The sequence below is a fragment of the Colius striatus genome, chromosome 8, assembly GCF_028858725.1.
Source record: "Colius striatus isolate bColStr4 chromosome 8, bColStr4.1.hap1, whole genome shotgun sequence".
In the NCBI taxonomy this organism is placed as follows: Eukaryota; Metazoa; Chordata; class Aves; order Coliiformes; family Coliidae; genus Colius; species Colius striatus.
The window spans coordinates 14959691-14975907 of record NC_084766.1 but is presented as its reverse complement, the minus strand read 5'-3'; the positions used below and the strand labels follow the sequence as shown (position 1 = coordinate 14975907).

At 48.7% G+C, this 16217-nt stretch overlaps 1 protein-coding gene across 1 annotated transcript; it reads right to left on the bottom strand.

The window, feature by feature from the left end:
* Positions 1-2181: 2181 nt before the first annotated feature.
* LOC104552116 (microsomal triglyceride transfer protein) lies at positions 2182-14838 on the bottom strand. The gene is made up of 18 exons (XM_062001532.1): positions 14735-14838; positions 13634-13815; positions 13292-13432; positions 12706-12813; positions 11242-11358; positions 9540-9679; positions 9132-9285; positions 8663-8820; positions 7934-8099; positions 6804-6911; positions 6465-6677; positions 6147-6361; positions 5462-5559; positions 4278-4399; positions 3636-3863; positions 3210-3334; positions 2779-2949; positions 2182-2513 (listed from the first exon to the last, which is right to left on the bottom strand). The coding sequence occupies exons 1-18, from the start codon at positions 14799-14801 to the stop codon at positions 2372-2374; spliced, it is 2655 nt and encodes an 884-aa protein (XP_061857516.1). The 5' UTR covers positions 14802-14838; the 3' UTR covers positions 2182-2371.
* Positions 14839-16217: the final 1379 nt, after the last annotated feature.

Genomic DNA, 16217 nt, shown 5'->3' with positions numbered 1-16217 from the left:
GTTCTAGCTGGAAGTGCCTGTGCTATGGGAGCTGCTCTCTGCTTCTCTTCCCAACTGTGTGTTCAGAAAAGTTGAGTCAAACAGAAAATATAAAAAATACATTGTTTTTATTTCTGTAGGTGACCAAAGCACTCTTATTAGTGTCTCCAGGTGGAAAACCAGGCAAGTTTCCTCCCCTCAAATGAGGAGAGGCACATTCTTAGGAGGAAGGAATGAAGAAATACTGCTTTTTCCTCATGAGTCTTCCTCCAGCGCTGGAGAGGTGTTTGGTGGTTGTGGCTGGTAAGATTGAGAGAAGAATGCAAAGCAGAAGAACAATATTCACTTGAAGCTAATTGTAATTTTCACTAAATGGTCACTGAAAGAGCCCAAATATCAGCAGCAGAGGGAAGCTGCTGTATCTCCTTGTTGGTGGAACGCTGCCTTCCCGCATGTAGGGCTGAGGCAACCTTATCTCCGTTTGCTGCCGTGATTAAAAGAGAAGGGGAACTGCTGTTCAGGTGATAAGAGAGGCCAGAGGCTTCTGCATGAATATGTAAACCTTGGATCAAAAAGGGAAGAAGAGATTCTCTAGACAGAAGCCACCTCTCACTAGATGGGTTTGGAATCTGCATGCACCAGCAAAAGCCACATCTAGCAGGCTCTGGATTCTGTAAAGAGGGGGAAGGGGAGGGAGTGGAGGTATGACCCAACTACTTAACTTTCCAGTTTGGGTTGAATAATGTCCATCCTGAAGGATGTTTACCTGAAGTAACAGCTTTGTAATGTTTTGTCCAAACTCTCATTGATAGATTCTCAATGTCAGAAAGGACAATTCAGTCATGATCTCTTGCCCTCCCTGGCAACCAGCATCTGTCTTTGACCTATAGGATGGGCTGAACCAGCACTAACTCATTAAAAAAAAAAAAAACCCAAAGGACAGAGAACTTTTCAAATGCCTTGGCAGCTTGTGCCCATGGTTTGAAATCATCTGGTTCCCCAAGCATTATTAACTTCAGATCCAGCTCTGCCTGCCACCCATTACAGTAGTAAGATCTCTACTTCCACTGTCTTTAGCCTATGCTGGGAGACCTGGTAATCTCAAAATCACCTTTTTAATCCACTCTTTGCAAGCATTAAAATGCTTGTGATCTTGAGGTTTTTAATTACAAGGTGTTTTTTAGTGAGCTGGGATGATTCTTGCAGCCCTGCCTGCCTTAGTAGGAAAAACAAGGAGAAAAAGTCAAGTGTAGACTGGAGAGCAGGTCTGCATCACCAGGGGATATGCAGAGCTGCCATGAGATGCTTTCATACCTTGGAGACATTGGTGCCTCCTCCCTTTTTCCTTCAGCCAGCCACTGCTTGAATCCCCCATCCCCTTCCAGTCTCTCCCAGCAGCCAGTAGGTCTCCAGCATTTTTTCCCACATTTTTAAGCCCTATCTTCAAGACAATTCTCCCTGTTTGAAGATGAAGATTGAAACTACTGGTCCATGCTCTTTAGAAGGGTCTCTTGCAATTTGCCACACTCACCCTTGCTCTGTTTTAACTTTGCCTTTGTTTCCCCAATTTCTGGGAAAGCTCTGTAGGCCACATTTCTCTTCCATGCTCCTTTTTTTTTTTCTCTGAATATGAATCTGACCCCCACTGAAATAGTTCTTCCCCCTGCCACTGGCTTCACCCTTGGTGCCTGATGCGATCCCGGACACATCCCTGGCAACATAGTGCAAATTCCCCCAGGAGTAAGAAGATGGCATCATGCTATGAGGGAGTTGAGTTGCCTTTGTATGCACATAAATGCAAACACCTTCAGTCAAGTCTGAAAGGACATACAGTAATTGGCAACAGGTTATGAAGCATTTGGTCTTGCTTCCCTGCCCTTCTCACTGAGGGTTATTCTGGGGTTGTTGCATTAAAAAGAAATTAGATTTAAATCCCTCACACCTCCTCCAGAAATGCAGTTTTGCATATTCCTGGACTCTTCTGGCAGCTGCAAAACTGAGCATTAAAGGAGGATCATTCACTCCCCCCAGAGGGAACCTCCTCCCTGATGAGGGGAGAAAAGACAGCGTTTTGGGGTATAGACTTGCAGAAGGGTTTCTTCAGCTCTGAGAAATTCATTGATTGCAAAAGAAGACTATTTTGCACAAGGATTAGTTTAATTTTCAGTAAGTTCAGGTGAGGGAAATCTCAGTCTTTGGGGTGAGAAGGGCAGGTTTGGCTCCTCCAGCCCCAAGCAAGGAGTGCCTCTGGCTGAACTGCAGCAATGCCTCTTGTCTCTTCTGATGCCCTTCTTGCAGCATTTTTCTTGACAGTTCAAGTTGGGTTCACAGAGAACTGTGGTGTGTGGCAGGAGAGGGTGCAGTTACCCAGTCCCAAAGTGCTCCAACCCCCCTATTCTGCTGTCAGCAGGAGATTGCAGATCTTGGAGTTGGCCTGGTGCAAGGCAAACTCCCGTCCAGGCACGGTGCCCTGCCTGCCTTTGCGAGAGGTGCTGCTCTGGCTCCCAGCAGACTTGGAAACTGTGAAGATTTCTCTGTGGGATGTAGTGACAGCAAGATGTCAGGAGGCTGTGGCTGTGGTAGACCTCATCCTTCTCCCACACCAGCATATTCACCATCTCCTGGTGGTCTTGGCATGGTGCTTCCACCCTTGCAGTGTCCTTCCCCCATCCCTACCAGTTTCAACCACCCCACTCAACCAGTGTACAGCCATGAATTCCCTCCTTTCTTCAAGAAATTCTCCTTTATCTCAAGCACATCATTATGTTTCTACAGCATCTGGCCTTATCTAGAGACTACCTGTATGGGACCTGCTCCTCTCTCAGCTGCAGGCACATGAGCACCGGGTTGTCTGAAAACCTCAGCATGGTGTCAAAGTGGATTGAGGTCATCACCTCAGTCTGGCTTCTCAGAGTGGCTTGGAAGAAAGGGGCGTCTAGTTCTGCCTGGAAATCAATGGCGAGGCTTCCCCTGAGAGAAACACATGAGTCTGGTCACTGAGGGCTGGCACCATACCACCTCAGGAGCAGCTTCATTTTAGGTTTGGCCATGGAAAATGTGTGTTTAATCAGCACCCACCAGACCCCTACACAATGTGTCCATCAGGAAGAGCTGGACTCTGCAGGAGAAAGGAGCTGTGGAAGAGCAGCCCAAGGTGGAGCATCTCTTTCGCTGGGTGCTGAGCCCCCTGGGTTCCCTGCATCTCCAAAGCTTGTTTCCCACACACTGACCTGGTGTTGATGTTGGTTTTCAGTTCCTGCTCCCAAATGCTCAGGTCCATGTTGGCTGAAATGTCAAGCCCCAGCCCGCCCTGGAGTTTGACGGCCACTTGGAGGCCAGACTGCAGAGGAATGACCTAGAAAATGGAGAAGGCAGACCTTACTGGGACCAGACACTGCTCTTGGCTGAGCAACTGGTACCAACAGCGGCTTGTGGCTGCTGGGACAGCCTATCCCAGCCCCACAGCTGGGCTTGCGTATGTCCTATGGCAGAGAGAGGCATACTGTTTTTTTATCAGCCCCAAGAGACTTTGGGCAGTGCCACCTTGCTCTCACATCTGTGTCCACAGGGAGTAACGTACCTGAAATCCACTGGCTCATGCTATGGGATTCACTAGGGTTTGGTGTGGAGGCAGGTCACCCTTCCCCATCCAGTACCTGGTGATGGTCCATCAGCAGGAGGTTCCCTTTGACCACACTTGTGGATTCTCCGCTGCTTAACAGGACCTTGGCCACTAAGTCTGTATATCCTCGGAAGAAGACGATTGGTCGCATCTGGACATCAAAGAAGATGGCAGACATCCCAGCCATGAGCTCTGGCTCCTCTTCCCCTTCCAAGGCGCTTCCTCCCAGCACTGAATTCATCCCTTCTGCTTCGATAGTGACCTAAACCACAAAACAGAGACATGGGGAGTCTATTTTGTGCCCTGTAATGCTATTTGAGTTGTCACACTTGCCCAGCTGTCAGGTGGACACCCTCTGAAGCAGGAGAACAGGGATGGGGTGAGTTGGATCAGGCATCTAAGCTATGCCTGGGCACCATGCAGCAGTGGTGTTGCACCCCCTGTTTTTGGGGGGAGTGGGGGGCTCCCTTCTCTGGAGAAGGTCTGTCTGGTTTCACTTTGGTGGTGTGGGGTACATGTTTACGTGTTTCTGATATGGGGCACGTTGGGTGCAGAGGGGAGGTCAAGCACCATAAGGAGGTTAAAAAAGGACACAGATGAGGCACTGTCACCACTGGCTTGGTGGTGCCACCTCCCTCCACGTACGTGCCCTACAGCAACTTCCCCAGCAGCACACCTGAGCTGCGCGGAGTTGCTGACCGTGGCTGAGCAGAGAGAAGTCAGAGACACTCTTCCTCAGGAGTCCACCCTCCAAAAACAGCAGGTCCAGTCCAAAGGTGGAAAGCAGGTCCTGAGTGACTGAAAGGCAGAGAGATGCCTGTAAGCATTCCCAGGCAGTGCCTGCCACATCTTTTTTGGGGAATGAGTCACTGAATGTGGTGAAGAACCACAAATGATCTGAGAGCAGCAGCTGGGAATGAAAACTGGCAAGAAAACAAAGGGCCTGTAGGGGCGATGCCCAAGGCTAGGATCCTGGCAGAGCATCCCCTGTGCCTGGTGCCACCAAGCCAGTGCTCAACAGGATGGGACAGTTTCTTGAAAGAGCTCAGTCCAGAGTGATTGTGAGAACTGGGAGATCACTGGGTACATCTAAAAGCAGGACCCTGAGAGTCCCTTGGAAATTTGTAAGCCTCCTCAATAGATTGTATGTCTAGGCCTGTGGAGCTGTCCCATCTACAGGCAAGGTGTCTGGCCTGCACAGATCTCACATGTTAGCCATTAGATATCTGGTAAGGCTAATTTCTTCACAGAGGAAAGCTGCTCTGCACCATCTCCTTCCATTCTTGCTATTTTAAAAGGACTTAACATAGCAATGTTCTTCCAGGTGTTGACTATGCTGCCTCCACCCTACAAGGCTAGACTGAGAAAATTTAGAGAAAGGCAGGACAAAGATTTAAGCAGATATTTAGCAACTGTCAGTTGTTGCAGCCTCTCTGAAGTGTGATGATTTTTTTATCCAGTACAAAGATACTTCTCTTAGAAGATCTTATTAAAAATACCTAAGGAACTGAGGAATGGAGCTAACAATCTTATCAGGAAAAGCACAGAAACTCCCTCCTACAATATAGCACTGGTTTCATCTCCAGCTGAAGCTCCTCTTTCAACTTAGCAGGATTTGGGAAAAGCATGTAGCACAGCCCAGCCCTCCTGCTGTAGGAGTGTCAGACCTTCATACATATCTCAGGTGATGGCAACTAGCCAGCCTCAGCTGGTGCTGGGGGGCATGCTCAGAAACCTCATACTGAGCTTTTTAGGGCATTTCTGTAATGCTGAGGCCTTTGCTGAAGCCTGACTTTCCCTACCAGCCCCGTCTTTAGCTGTTTGAGATGACCATGGGATTGGTGTCTGCTGTGGTGTCACCTGTCAGAGGTCCTGAGAAAGAGGAGGAAATGCCAGCTCTTGAGAAGAAGTTGTAATTATTTATCTGTGGGTCTCTCATGACGTCATTCATTATCTTCCTGGAAGCAAGAGGGAAAGGGTATGTCAGCACCAGGAAAGGAAAATGTCAGTGTGCATTACAGAAGGCTGTATGAAGAAATAAATGTAATTCTCCAAAGTATTTCTCTTGGTTGCTGGCTGCCAGATGTAGGCTACTCTGAAATTTCCCTCTCCTCTGGTTTTTTAGGGTAAACCAGGCAGATATTTTTGTGCAGCTTTTGCTTAGCTCTGAGAAATGTTAGCGCTCAGTTCGTTTTGAGCAGATAGGAAGATTAATGCAGTTACAAATTGTGCACTGCCCTGTGAGCCAGAGCTTTGGCCTCCAAGGACTCTGCTGAAACCATGAGTTTTGAGTCCTGCCGCTGCAAGGGAGGAAAAGGAGGGATGCCAAATTTTGGATGGCTCAACTGCAACTGCGTTAGCAGCCCTGCTCTCTTCTTCCTCCAGCAGCTGGGACTTTCCAGGCAGCCCCAGTGCCAGCTCCAAGAAGTGATGCCAGCACACTTTAGAGGCATGCCAGGTCAAAAGCCATAGCTGGAGCATGGAGGAGGAGAAAAAAGTGATGTAGAGCTAGGGGGAAGAACGCAGCCTTCACCTCCAGACCCACCTTGCTGGGTGGTGGTCAGCACGCAGGCAGTTCTGGACCTTCAGCAGCAGAAACGTTGACATCTCTGTCTCTAGCTCATTGGTGGCCAGCAGGATGTTGATGACATCCATGGGCAAGGGCTCGTTATCAAGGAGAACTTCTGCAGCTGCCAGGCGACAAGTGTTGTCATAGCTCTTCCTCTTCTCGTGGAAAACCCTTCTCATTGCTAGTTTCACCTGAGGTGAGAGGGCAACAGGGTGGTCATATGCAAATGGTGCCTCAATGGCTCAGCTTTGCACAGGAAGAGGAGCCCCAAGCCTTGGCAGCTTGGGTCTGTACCTTGCTGGAGATGTGCTGAGCAGGGAATCGCCGCAGGGCAGAGATGGCTGCATTGGTGACAGAGCTGGGACCCTCCTCAGCATAGTCCAGGAGGATGGGGATGGTTTCTGGGAGTGCTGCATTCCCCAGGGCCACCAGGTAAACGACCACCTTGGCTTCCTCCTCAGCACCTCTTAGCCCTGCAAGGATGGTTTTCACCCCACGATCTACCTCCTGCTCAGGGTTTGCAGAAAAGAAGGAGAATGAGGGGAGGGCCAAGTGACATGTTGGATGCTCCCTCTGGTGTGTGGGAGGTGTGTGTCTGAAAAAGCCAAGCATGAAGGTTTGCAGAAGACTTACCTGCAGCCCACACAGCTTCTGCTGGCACAGCTTGCCTACCAGAGAGCCCACAGCAACTATTCCTGTCTCCTGGACCTCAGGGGCCAGCTGCTTCCCATCCAGCTTGTCCTGGGCACCGGGAGAAGGGTAGTAGAAAATAGGGAGGGAAAAAAATAGAGAAAAAGACAGAGAAGGAGTATGCTTTACCTATTATCTCAATTTACCAAAAAAGTAAGGAAAAACCAGTTCTCATCTGCCTTGAGGGAGGCAGTGCATAGTTTAATTGGATAAAATGCTGATTTTTCACAGTAGCTTTTAATTAAGCTTTTATTATCTGCAACAGACTGACATAAAGTGCTTTCTGCTGAATGTTTTTCCTCTGAGGAACCTCTACTCCCACTGCCAGTCCCCCATTAAAAACACATAAAATCATCCCCTAAGCAGTTCTATAGGAACATACTTTCTCCTTTTTCAGGAGAATACTCTTGGTGTTCCCTCCTGGCTAAAATCACAGAACCACAGAATCTTAAGGGTTGGAAAGGGCCTTCAAAGATCGTCTGTAGTCCAACCCCCCTGCCAGAGCAGGACCATCTAGAGTAGGTCACACAAGAACTCAGCCAGGTGGGTTTTGACTGTCCCCAGAGAGGAGACTCCACAACTCATCTGGGCAGCCTGTTCAAGTGCTCTATCACCCTCACAGTGAAGAAGTTTTTTCCTGATGTTTCTTTGGAACCGCCTACATTCCAGCTTGTACCCGTTGACCCTTGTCCTATCATTGGACATCACTGAACACAGCCTGGCTCCTCCTGACACCCACCCTTTATGTATTTGTAAACATTAATAAGGTCACCCCTCAGTCTCCTCCAAGTTGAAGAGCCTCAGCTCCCTCAGCCTTTCATCTTAAGGTTGATGCTCCACTCCCTTCATGATCTTGGTGGCCCAGCGCTGAACTTTCTCCAGCAGCTCCCTGTCCTTCTTGAACTGAGGGGCCCAGAACTGGACCCAATATTCCAGATATGGTCTCACGAGGGCAGAGCAGAGCAGGAGGAGAACTTCTCTTTCTGCTAACACCCTTTCTTATGTACCCCAGGATGATATTGAGGTAAGGACCCATCATGGACTTGGGGAGAGAAACACATGTCCACACTTACTAACACCAGTTGGAGAAGCTCTCCTGAAGGCCGGGGAGAGAAAGCTGCTGCAAAGAGAAACTTTTCCAGCAGGAACTTGGGCTCTTTGTCGAAATCCAGAAAGTCTGAGACAGCTGCCAAGGATGCCACTGACTGTGCGGCCACTGCTGCCTCCACGATGAAGGGGCTGGAGGAAGACAAAGGAGGTCATCAGTGGCATGACCCAAAGATAGAGGTGGAGAAGAATCAAGGTACCCTGTGCAGCTCCTCATCCTCCTTTTTCTTCTCAGTGCTTTCCTCTTGCTTTAAAACTCAAGGGAGCTTCAGTTCATGTGTTTAAAAAAACTTTAGAAGGTTAGCTCTTGCTCTGAATTCACTCACGTCTAGGTATTGCACTGCAGAGGGGAGCCTAGCCCCAGCACCCACCCTGACAACAGATGGATGCTATGGCCATGGGTGGGTGGTCTGTAAATAACAGACCTCTAAAGATATTTGCAGAAAGCCTTGTTGGAGCATTTGTTGCACTCAAAAAAAACCCGCAAACCACAAAGCCTTGTGGTGTTGGTACAGAACAGGTATTATGAATAAAAAGAGTATGTTTGCACTAGTCAGGACAGCTGCTTAGACCAGGTATGGTGTATGGACCAGCACCAAATGAACCTAGTTGCCAGGACCAGGAGTGACCCTATGTGTCATGGCTTTACATGCACAGAAAGCCAATTTTGGCAAGCTGGTTCCTGAGAGTCTCACAGCATCTCCTTGGGTGCTCTCTTCAGCAGCTGCAGAATATCTCTCTTCTTGGCACTGCGCAGCATCTGGATGAACCTCTGGAACTGCCATGTCGTCGCTGCTTTTGTGGTGTCTATTTTGACTTTCTGGCTGTCAAAAACCTTCAGGTAGGCTCTCAGCTGCAAAGAGAGGGGTTGTTAGGTGGAATTTAGCCTCTTTTGGTCTCCAATCATGGGATGTTTATACTCAGGAAATATTTAGGAGCAGGAGGGGCCCATGGGGGTTGTGCAATTATCTGCAGGCACCTACCACAGCCTCTCAGCCCCACTGCTGAGGCCCAAAGGACACAGTTTGTGGTATGTGCCAGGAAAAGAGCAGGATAAACTGTAAGCAATACTAGTGTCTGAAAGTCCTTACAATTCCAGATTTCCCAAGTGCCCAACGTGGAGGAGAGCATGCAGAGGGTTTTGGGGGGTGGGTAGTCACTGACCGATGGACAGTGGGTGCAGACCCTCCTGAAGGGCAAGCTGGCCATGCCCAAGGGCTGGTGCTGTCCTTCTGTGCTAGCCAGCACATCCTCAAAGCTTTGTGCAGTTACCTCTGCTGGGCCAGGCATGGGAGGAGACACTAGCTGGAGCTGCTGCCTGTGCAGGGAGAAGGAGCCATGGGTAAGCATTTCACCACTTACACATTTTGTCATTTACATTAGGTTCATGAAAGTTTGGAGAAGGAGATGTGGGGGGAGGCTGGCAAAAGGTGCCTGGTGCTCCCTCCATGCCATGCCCAGCACCTTACCCTCCTTGCTGGCCTAAGCACTGAACACTCCAGCTGCAACAGATACACCTTCATCTCGTGCCAGGTTGCCCAATTCAGGCAGAGGTATGGGGACATCACTCACCTTGAACTGATTTTGATGCTGTTGGTGGACCTCAGGACTGGAGACACTATGTGAGTTTCCTCTGCCAGTACTAACTGGAGGAGGTTGCCTTTCACCACGTATTGGCTTCTGCTGGTGGGTTGCCACTCAACTCCAAAAATCTTGTAAAAGGAAAAGCAAGGAGAAAAAAAAGTAACTTTTCCTCTCTTCCCCAATCTCCATGGCATTTCTCTCCTCCTTACCAGCAGTGAAAGAGCTTTGCAGTCCACAAAATCACCTGGTTTGCTTGCAAAATGTACGAAAGGAAAATCCAGAAGAGCCCACCCTTTTCCCAGATGGGGGAAAAGGTAGCCTCACGTGAGGACCATGGCAAGGGGATGCTTTCCCCTGGGGCTGGTGTGGAGACATGTCCTGGTGACACCAGGTAGATTTTCCCTTTCATTTCATGGTAGTGTCACCTTGTCTCAGCTGCAGTGGCAAAGGGGAAGAGAGGGAGCAAGGGATATTCCTGACTGGAATAAGTGGTGCCTGGAGACTGCAAAGTTGAAATAAATGGCTCCCAAGGCATTGCCCTTCCTTCAGGTCTATTCAACAGCACCAGCCTCACATCTGCCCCAAGGCAGCTACGTGGCATGGGAAGAGTTATGGCCTTCAGTGCCAAAACGTGCATCATCCCGACCAGCATCAGCAAGGACACTCTCCAAGAGAAAGAAAAAACTAAGCAACAGCAATTTCCACCGAGTTCATGCAAAAAAATGCTGGACTTCCTCCCTGTGCTGCCTGGTGACCTTGGGGAAGCTCTCCGGATATTTTCCTTCTGAAAGGAATGACGCACTTGCTGGACTTCACCTCTGCCTCGTCTCCCGGCCCCAGCGAGGTAATGCCGGGAGGTGTTATCAGAGCAGCTGGGCTTGCACGTGGCAGGTCGTGGGGAAGGGGAAGAGCTGAACTGTGTGCAAGCAGTGGTTTTTGATGGCACGTGGCATTAGCAATGATAATATCATCACTATTTGAATGACAGTGTTGTTATTTTGCCATCACAGTTACAGATACAGGCAAGGTCCAAAAGGCTGCCTCAATCCAGACAGAAAAACCTTACTGCCAAAAATGTGCTGCACAGGGCTTGTTATTTTCTTGGGTAAGTTTGCCATGATTTCAACCCCAGAAAGCTTTTATTATATGAATACTGAGATTTGGAGTGCCAAAGCCTATGGGCTCTCTGTGCAGTGCTATCCATTTTTATATTGAATTGAGTAGAATTTAGATATTTAAAAAATCAGTTTTAATCATGGTACATATAACTGCATTAAAACCCACAGAGTTTCATCTATTTATGTCCGACCTGAACACAGGCTACTATTTTAAATGAAACAAGCAGAAGTTGTTGGTCCTGTCCCCTGTCAACCTAATCCCCAATCTGATGACCCTGAGGTGCATTAAAAATTTCTGTATCTCCACCTTCCCAAGCAGGATTAGCCGATAGGTCAGAAGTGATGACAAGGATGGGGATGAGATGACCCAGGACATCATTTTTGCTCCTGCCCACAAAGTATATTCTACTTGGTCTATGGGTCTGAGAGCTAGAGTCCCATCCTAGGCTGGTGCATAAGGTTGAAGCCAGACGGGACTGGGACTCAAAGACCACCACAGGAGGATTTTGGGGACATCCCTGATGTATTTGACCTAAGGTGAGCCCACCAACATGAGAGAAAAATTTACTTGCTTTGTTTACGGAGCTGAATCCAGAGTTTGTCTTTGTGCAGCTGAGGAGATCTTTTGTCTTTGTGATGGAGTGGTTGGTCATGGCATATGTGACTTGGCAGCTCCCGGAGACGTCCTCCTGAAACACAAATGTAAATGACCTTGGGTAAAGGTGATCAGCTTTGATTGAGCGTGAATGAAATGATCTGTGTAGAACAGACACAAAGGACAAACTAATAAACAGGAAAATCACCAAAAAGCTAGAAAGTTGGACTGTCTTTGAGGGTGTGTATTGAGTTTGTGTGGAGCCTCTTTTTTGCTTGATAACAGGGGAAGGGTTTTGGTGGTGGTCACCATAAGCTGCTTTCAAAGACAGTGTGAGGAGGTGACCATGGTGCCGGCTGTGCTGGAGAGCCTGCAGGCCCCAGAGACACACACAGGAGGTGGAGAGGAGCTACAGCCCTCAGGATGAACACACATCAGAGTGGCTCGTGCAGGGCTGCCTGGTGTGTGAGGGACCCCATGGTGGAGCAGGTGAGCGGTAAGGAGTCCTCCTACCTCGAGGAGAGACAAGCAGCCGGAGCCATTGGAACAGGACTGACTGAAACTCCCATTCCCTGCACCCCTGAGCTGTTCAGGAGTAGAGGAGGTAAAGACACTAGGATCAGGGCTCTGAGCCCGGGAAGAGGGGAAGAGTGAGGGAAAGGTGATCTGAAAGGCCTGGTCATACTCTTAATCATTGTCCCATTCAGTGCTGTTCTGTTTGTTATATTTTTGATTGGTAGTGGATTAAGTTTCATTTTCTTCCCCAAGTCAAGTAGGCCTGTCTGTTTTGCCCGGGACTGTAACTGCTGAGTGAGCACTCCTTGTCCTTAGGAAGTTCCACAAGCTTTTGGTACTTTTCTCCTCCCTGTCCTTTCAGGAGGGGAAGGAGCGAGCGAGCAGCTGCTCACAGTTCTTTCGCTGGGCCTAAATCACAACAAGATGTTGGATAGCTCCAGGCCTATCTAAGAAAGAAATTTGCCTTTTCAAATTTGGGCTAACACCATCAGCAGCATCATTGTGCCTGCATTTTGGGTTCCAGGATTATTTCATGCTGTTGACAGGTCACTCTGGCATCAGTTGAGCTCTGGATGGAGGGATTTCCCTGCCGTTTGCCAGCTGCTGGCTGTGCAAAGCAAATCTCCCTTGGCAGAAATTCTAGTAGAGTTCTTTTCTCCACTTTATACTGTCCAGGGAAAAATGATTTTGTAAATGTATCTGTTCCTGAAAATCATCTACAGACTATTTTATTTGAAATCTTCTATTTCTCCAATAGCCATCCTTACAGTCCAGGGGAAACTGGAGCAGTAAAACTCATGATGTTTACCCTAAATTTTGCCACCTCTGCTGAAGCACCTGGACTAGCTGCGCTTTATGGCTGCCTCTCCTACTGTGAAGTGGTCCCTGGCTTTTGGGTAGGATCTGGTCTCTGTTCTTCACCTACCTCCACTGTGATGCCAGTGTGTGGCTGGAGCTGGAACAGACTGATGATGCCTCGCTTCAGGTTTGAGATCAGGATGCTTTCTCCTTGGTCCCCGTAGAAGGCTTTGATCTGGGAGGGCAAGAGGGGGTATCTGGCTGCAGGGATGACTCTGCAGGCTCTCTGCTGCCTTCCCTGCTGAAAGGCATCTCCCCTGCAACCTAGGCAACACCCTATAGATATCCAAAGATTTTTCACAAGAGGATTGTATTTCTCCATAGCAATGGCTTTGTGGATGCACGCCCACAAACTTTCTCTTTTCCCCTCAATGGTTTTCTTAAGCCTCAGAAGAGACTGTCAGAAAGGAGCTCACATCTCACAGTTAGAACTGAGGCCAGTTTCACATGGGGTGCTGCAGCTTCAGCAGTCTTCTTTGGAGCATGGGGCTGCAATGAGGGTCACAATGGACCCCACCACTCTGTCCAGGTCCTTGATACAAAGTCAGAGGTGGAGCTGGAGTTTGTATAGGCTTTGTAGCTGGGAAAATTTGGGATGTGGGCAGGATTGGTCTGTGGAGGGCATGAGCAAGCCCGAGAGGTGTCTAGCTGACCTTCCCACTGCTCCAGGAGATGAACACTGGCTGCTGGAGCTCTGCCCGTGCTTCCTGGCTCAGTGCAATCTCTGCAGGACCTTCAGTGCCGTCCTGGCTCCTCTCCTCTTCTGAGTCATGTTGGGCTTTCAGGTCACGGATCTATGACAGCAGAAGACAGCAGAAAGCAGTGACCAAGCATGTTTACTCTAAGGTGCTATACACTTTACCTGCAGATGATGGCCTCTTGGGAGAGGTCATTTTTCAGATGGCTTGGGCTGGAAAGGGAAAGGGGTGAGTAAAGACAGCATCAGTACTCTCAGGAGGAGTGCCTGACTCCAATGGGTTCAGCACCTCACTCACCTGCACCTGGAGCAGCTCTTCCCCATTATGGTCCCTCCAGAGCTGGTGCAGCTGGACCGAGGCCTCAGCCCGCAGCCGGGCTCCCCCCGGCGACAGTGTGGGTGTGTGGTCCAGCTGGACATCCAGGGAGTAGTGATACTGATACAGGGTCCTGGGCTGGAAAGAGAGCAGCTGCAAATCTCCTGAGGAGAGATGCAAATGTTGAAGGTACATGATCTCAGACCTCAGTCCCTCTGCTTGCCACAGCCAGCATCCTCCATCCTGCAGAGGACCTGGACTTGCAGGGGTGCTTGCCACTTGCATCACTTTGCCTCCTGGAAGTGTCCTGTTTTTATGTCAAGCAGTAGGTATAGCTGACATATTTGGGGAAGAACATGGGAAAGTTTTAATGGGAGACTCTTTGTGGATGTGGTTTGGCTATTTGGGTGTTCTTAAGGTGACAGCTGATTCCTGCCTTAGAAATGATGGCCAGGGGCTGTATTCTTCATGCTGTGTGTTTCCCTTCAGAACTACCAGTTACTAATGAAATCACTGACTTTGTAATGCAGCAGCTTTAGACCAAAACTCCTTGCTTTAAATCTTATTTATCTCGAATTATTTGGAGTCCCTTCTCTTGTTCATATGCAAATATGATTTGCCATGACATAACAAGTCTAATCTATTTTCTGAAGTCATTTTAAATTCTCCTGCAAAGCTGATGCACTTGTTTGGCTTCTGGAATGTTTTATAGTTTTGCTACTTTTGTTATCATAACAAATGAAAGGAATCGGTGGAAAACCAGCTTGCTCCCCGGTGCTTTCCTCCCTGAGTCAGAAGGAAGAGTGCTGCACCATATACTGTTTAAAAAGCCCCAGCTCTCCAGTTTTCCTCACCCCACAGAGGGGATTTCCATGGTCTCAAAAATTTCCCTGCCTCAGGAGACTCTCCGGCTGTTTGAAGTTGTGTCAGTAACTCTTCCCTCTCTGGCCAGAGGCTGGGGAGGTGTTGCCTTATGATGAGCCCTGGGAAGCTCTTTGTGCACTGGGATGAGAGTCCCACCTCTCAGAGTAGCCAGACCCTGCTATGTCCCTGGACCCAAAGCAATCCAAAATCTCTTCTTACCTTTTGCTGTGCTTGTGATGGAAAAGCAGAGCAGGCAAAGGGATCCCCAAACCGCCTGTGGATTCATGGTGGTCTCTGGGAGCTGGGGAAGGAGGGAGAGTAGGAGAAGGTCTATTCAACAAAAGTGGGTAAGATTTGCAGTGTTAGTCACTGGGGCCTGACCTTCTCCCTATCCCCGCCTTACACATCCAAAGAAAAGCAAATAATTAAACATTTGCACCAACCCTCAGCAGCTGCAGAGGGTTTGGAAATTGGTTGAGGTTTGCCAAAGACGGGTGAGAGGGAGGAAAAGCTGCAATAAAGAGCTGCCAGAAGCATTGCAGGGTGGAGAAATTGCCAGTTTGCCTTGATATGGGAGGGGGGATGCTCAGAAAGCTGATCTGTCCCTTTGTGAGCTGTCCCTTCCCACCAGAGGGGAAAGGGGGAGAAATGGTTGCTTTTGAAAGAAAGACCCAGAAGTGGGGGAAGGGGAAAAACTGCTTTTCCATCCTCTTGGTTAGAAACTGGGAGTTGCAGCCCAGGGGCTCAAGTTACTTAAAGGGCCAGGCTGGAGGGGGATGGGGAGAGTCTGCTGATGAGTTAGACTGTGAACACTGTTAGCCCCCAAAAGCAGCGTGGGAAAAGGTCTGGGAGATGAGTGCTTTGCTGATTGTGCTCCACACAGCCTGCTAACCCCTTGGCCCACAAACTATGCAGTTTTTTAACATGCATGAACTTTCTGACTGATGATTAATCGGTTCCTAAGCACACTATAGACTGCAAAGGGACAAAGTCCTTACGAGGTGGTGACAGAGTGGCTTAGGGTCCTGTGAAGTTTTTGCCACAACGAGTGGGTGATAGTGGGGCACGTCACACTTGAACAGGGATCTCAGAGGCAATAATGTCACCATAGAAAGGATCTATGTATTGCAGTGGGACTAAATACCAACAGTTTTGGTGTTATGGCATTTTCAAGGGCACATTTACCAGTTCTGCAACACCACTAGGCTTTTGGGCCACTGCTGTCACCTGAAAAGCAGGACAGATCCAACTGTTGGCTATCTGGGTAAAGTTCAGCTTCAGTTCATAGGTTTTCCATATGTGGTTTCTCCATTTGGTACTCTGAAGGTCTTTATGGACAAATATCCCATATTTTCTTGTATTTATTATTGTCTTTTTTACTGGTCTGTCAGCTCTTAATTGAACAGTTTCCTTTTGAGTGACAACCCTTAGGGCTATTCTTGGGTTGACTCCTCAGAACATACCCCTAGGTGTGACACTGCTAGCCTGGAGGGTCTGCCTGCATCAACTTCTCCTCCTGGGATGCATGAGAAACTTTGACTTGGTCCATGTGCACTGAGAAAGGAAAGCATGCTGGCAATGGATGGAAGTCCTGCTGAGCACAGAAAGCTTTAGTCCTTTAGCCAGAGAAGGGAAAAATGAAATACTTAAAAGAGTGAAGTGGCTGTTGAGGATCTAAATCCTGAAAATAATGTCCAGAGTA

Excerpts from the sequence above, each read along its gene's own strand:
- LOC104552116 (XM_062001532.1), bottom strand. The coding sequence starts at position 14,801 with ATGAATCCACAGGCGGTTTGGGGATCCCTTTGCCTGCTCTGCTTTTCC. Across the intron at positions 9,680-11,241 it reads GATTCAGCTCCGTAAACAAA|ATTTTTGGAGTTGAGTGGCA; the intron begins GCAAGTAAATTT and ends TCCTTTTACAAG. Across the intron at positions 8,821-9,131 it reads TCTGCACCCACTGTCCATCG|CTGAGAGCCTACCTGAAGGT; the intron begins GTCAGTGACTAC and ends CTCTCTTTGCAG.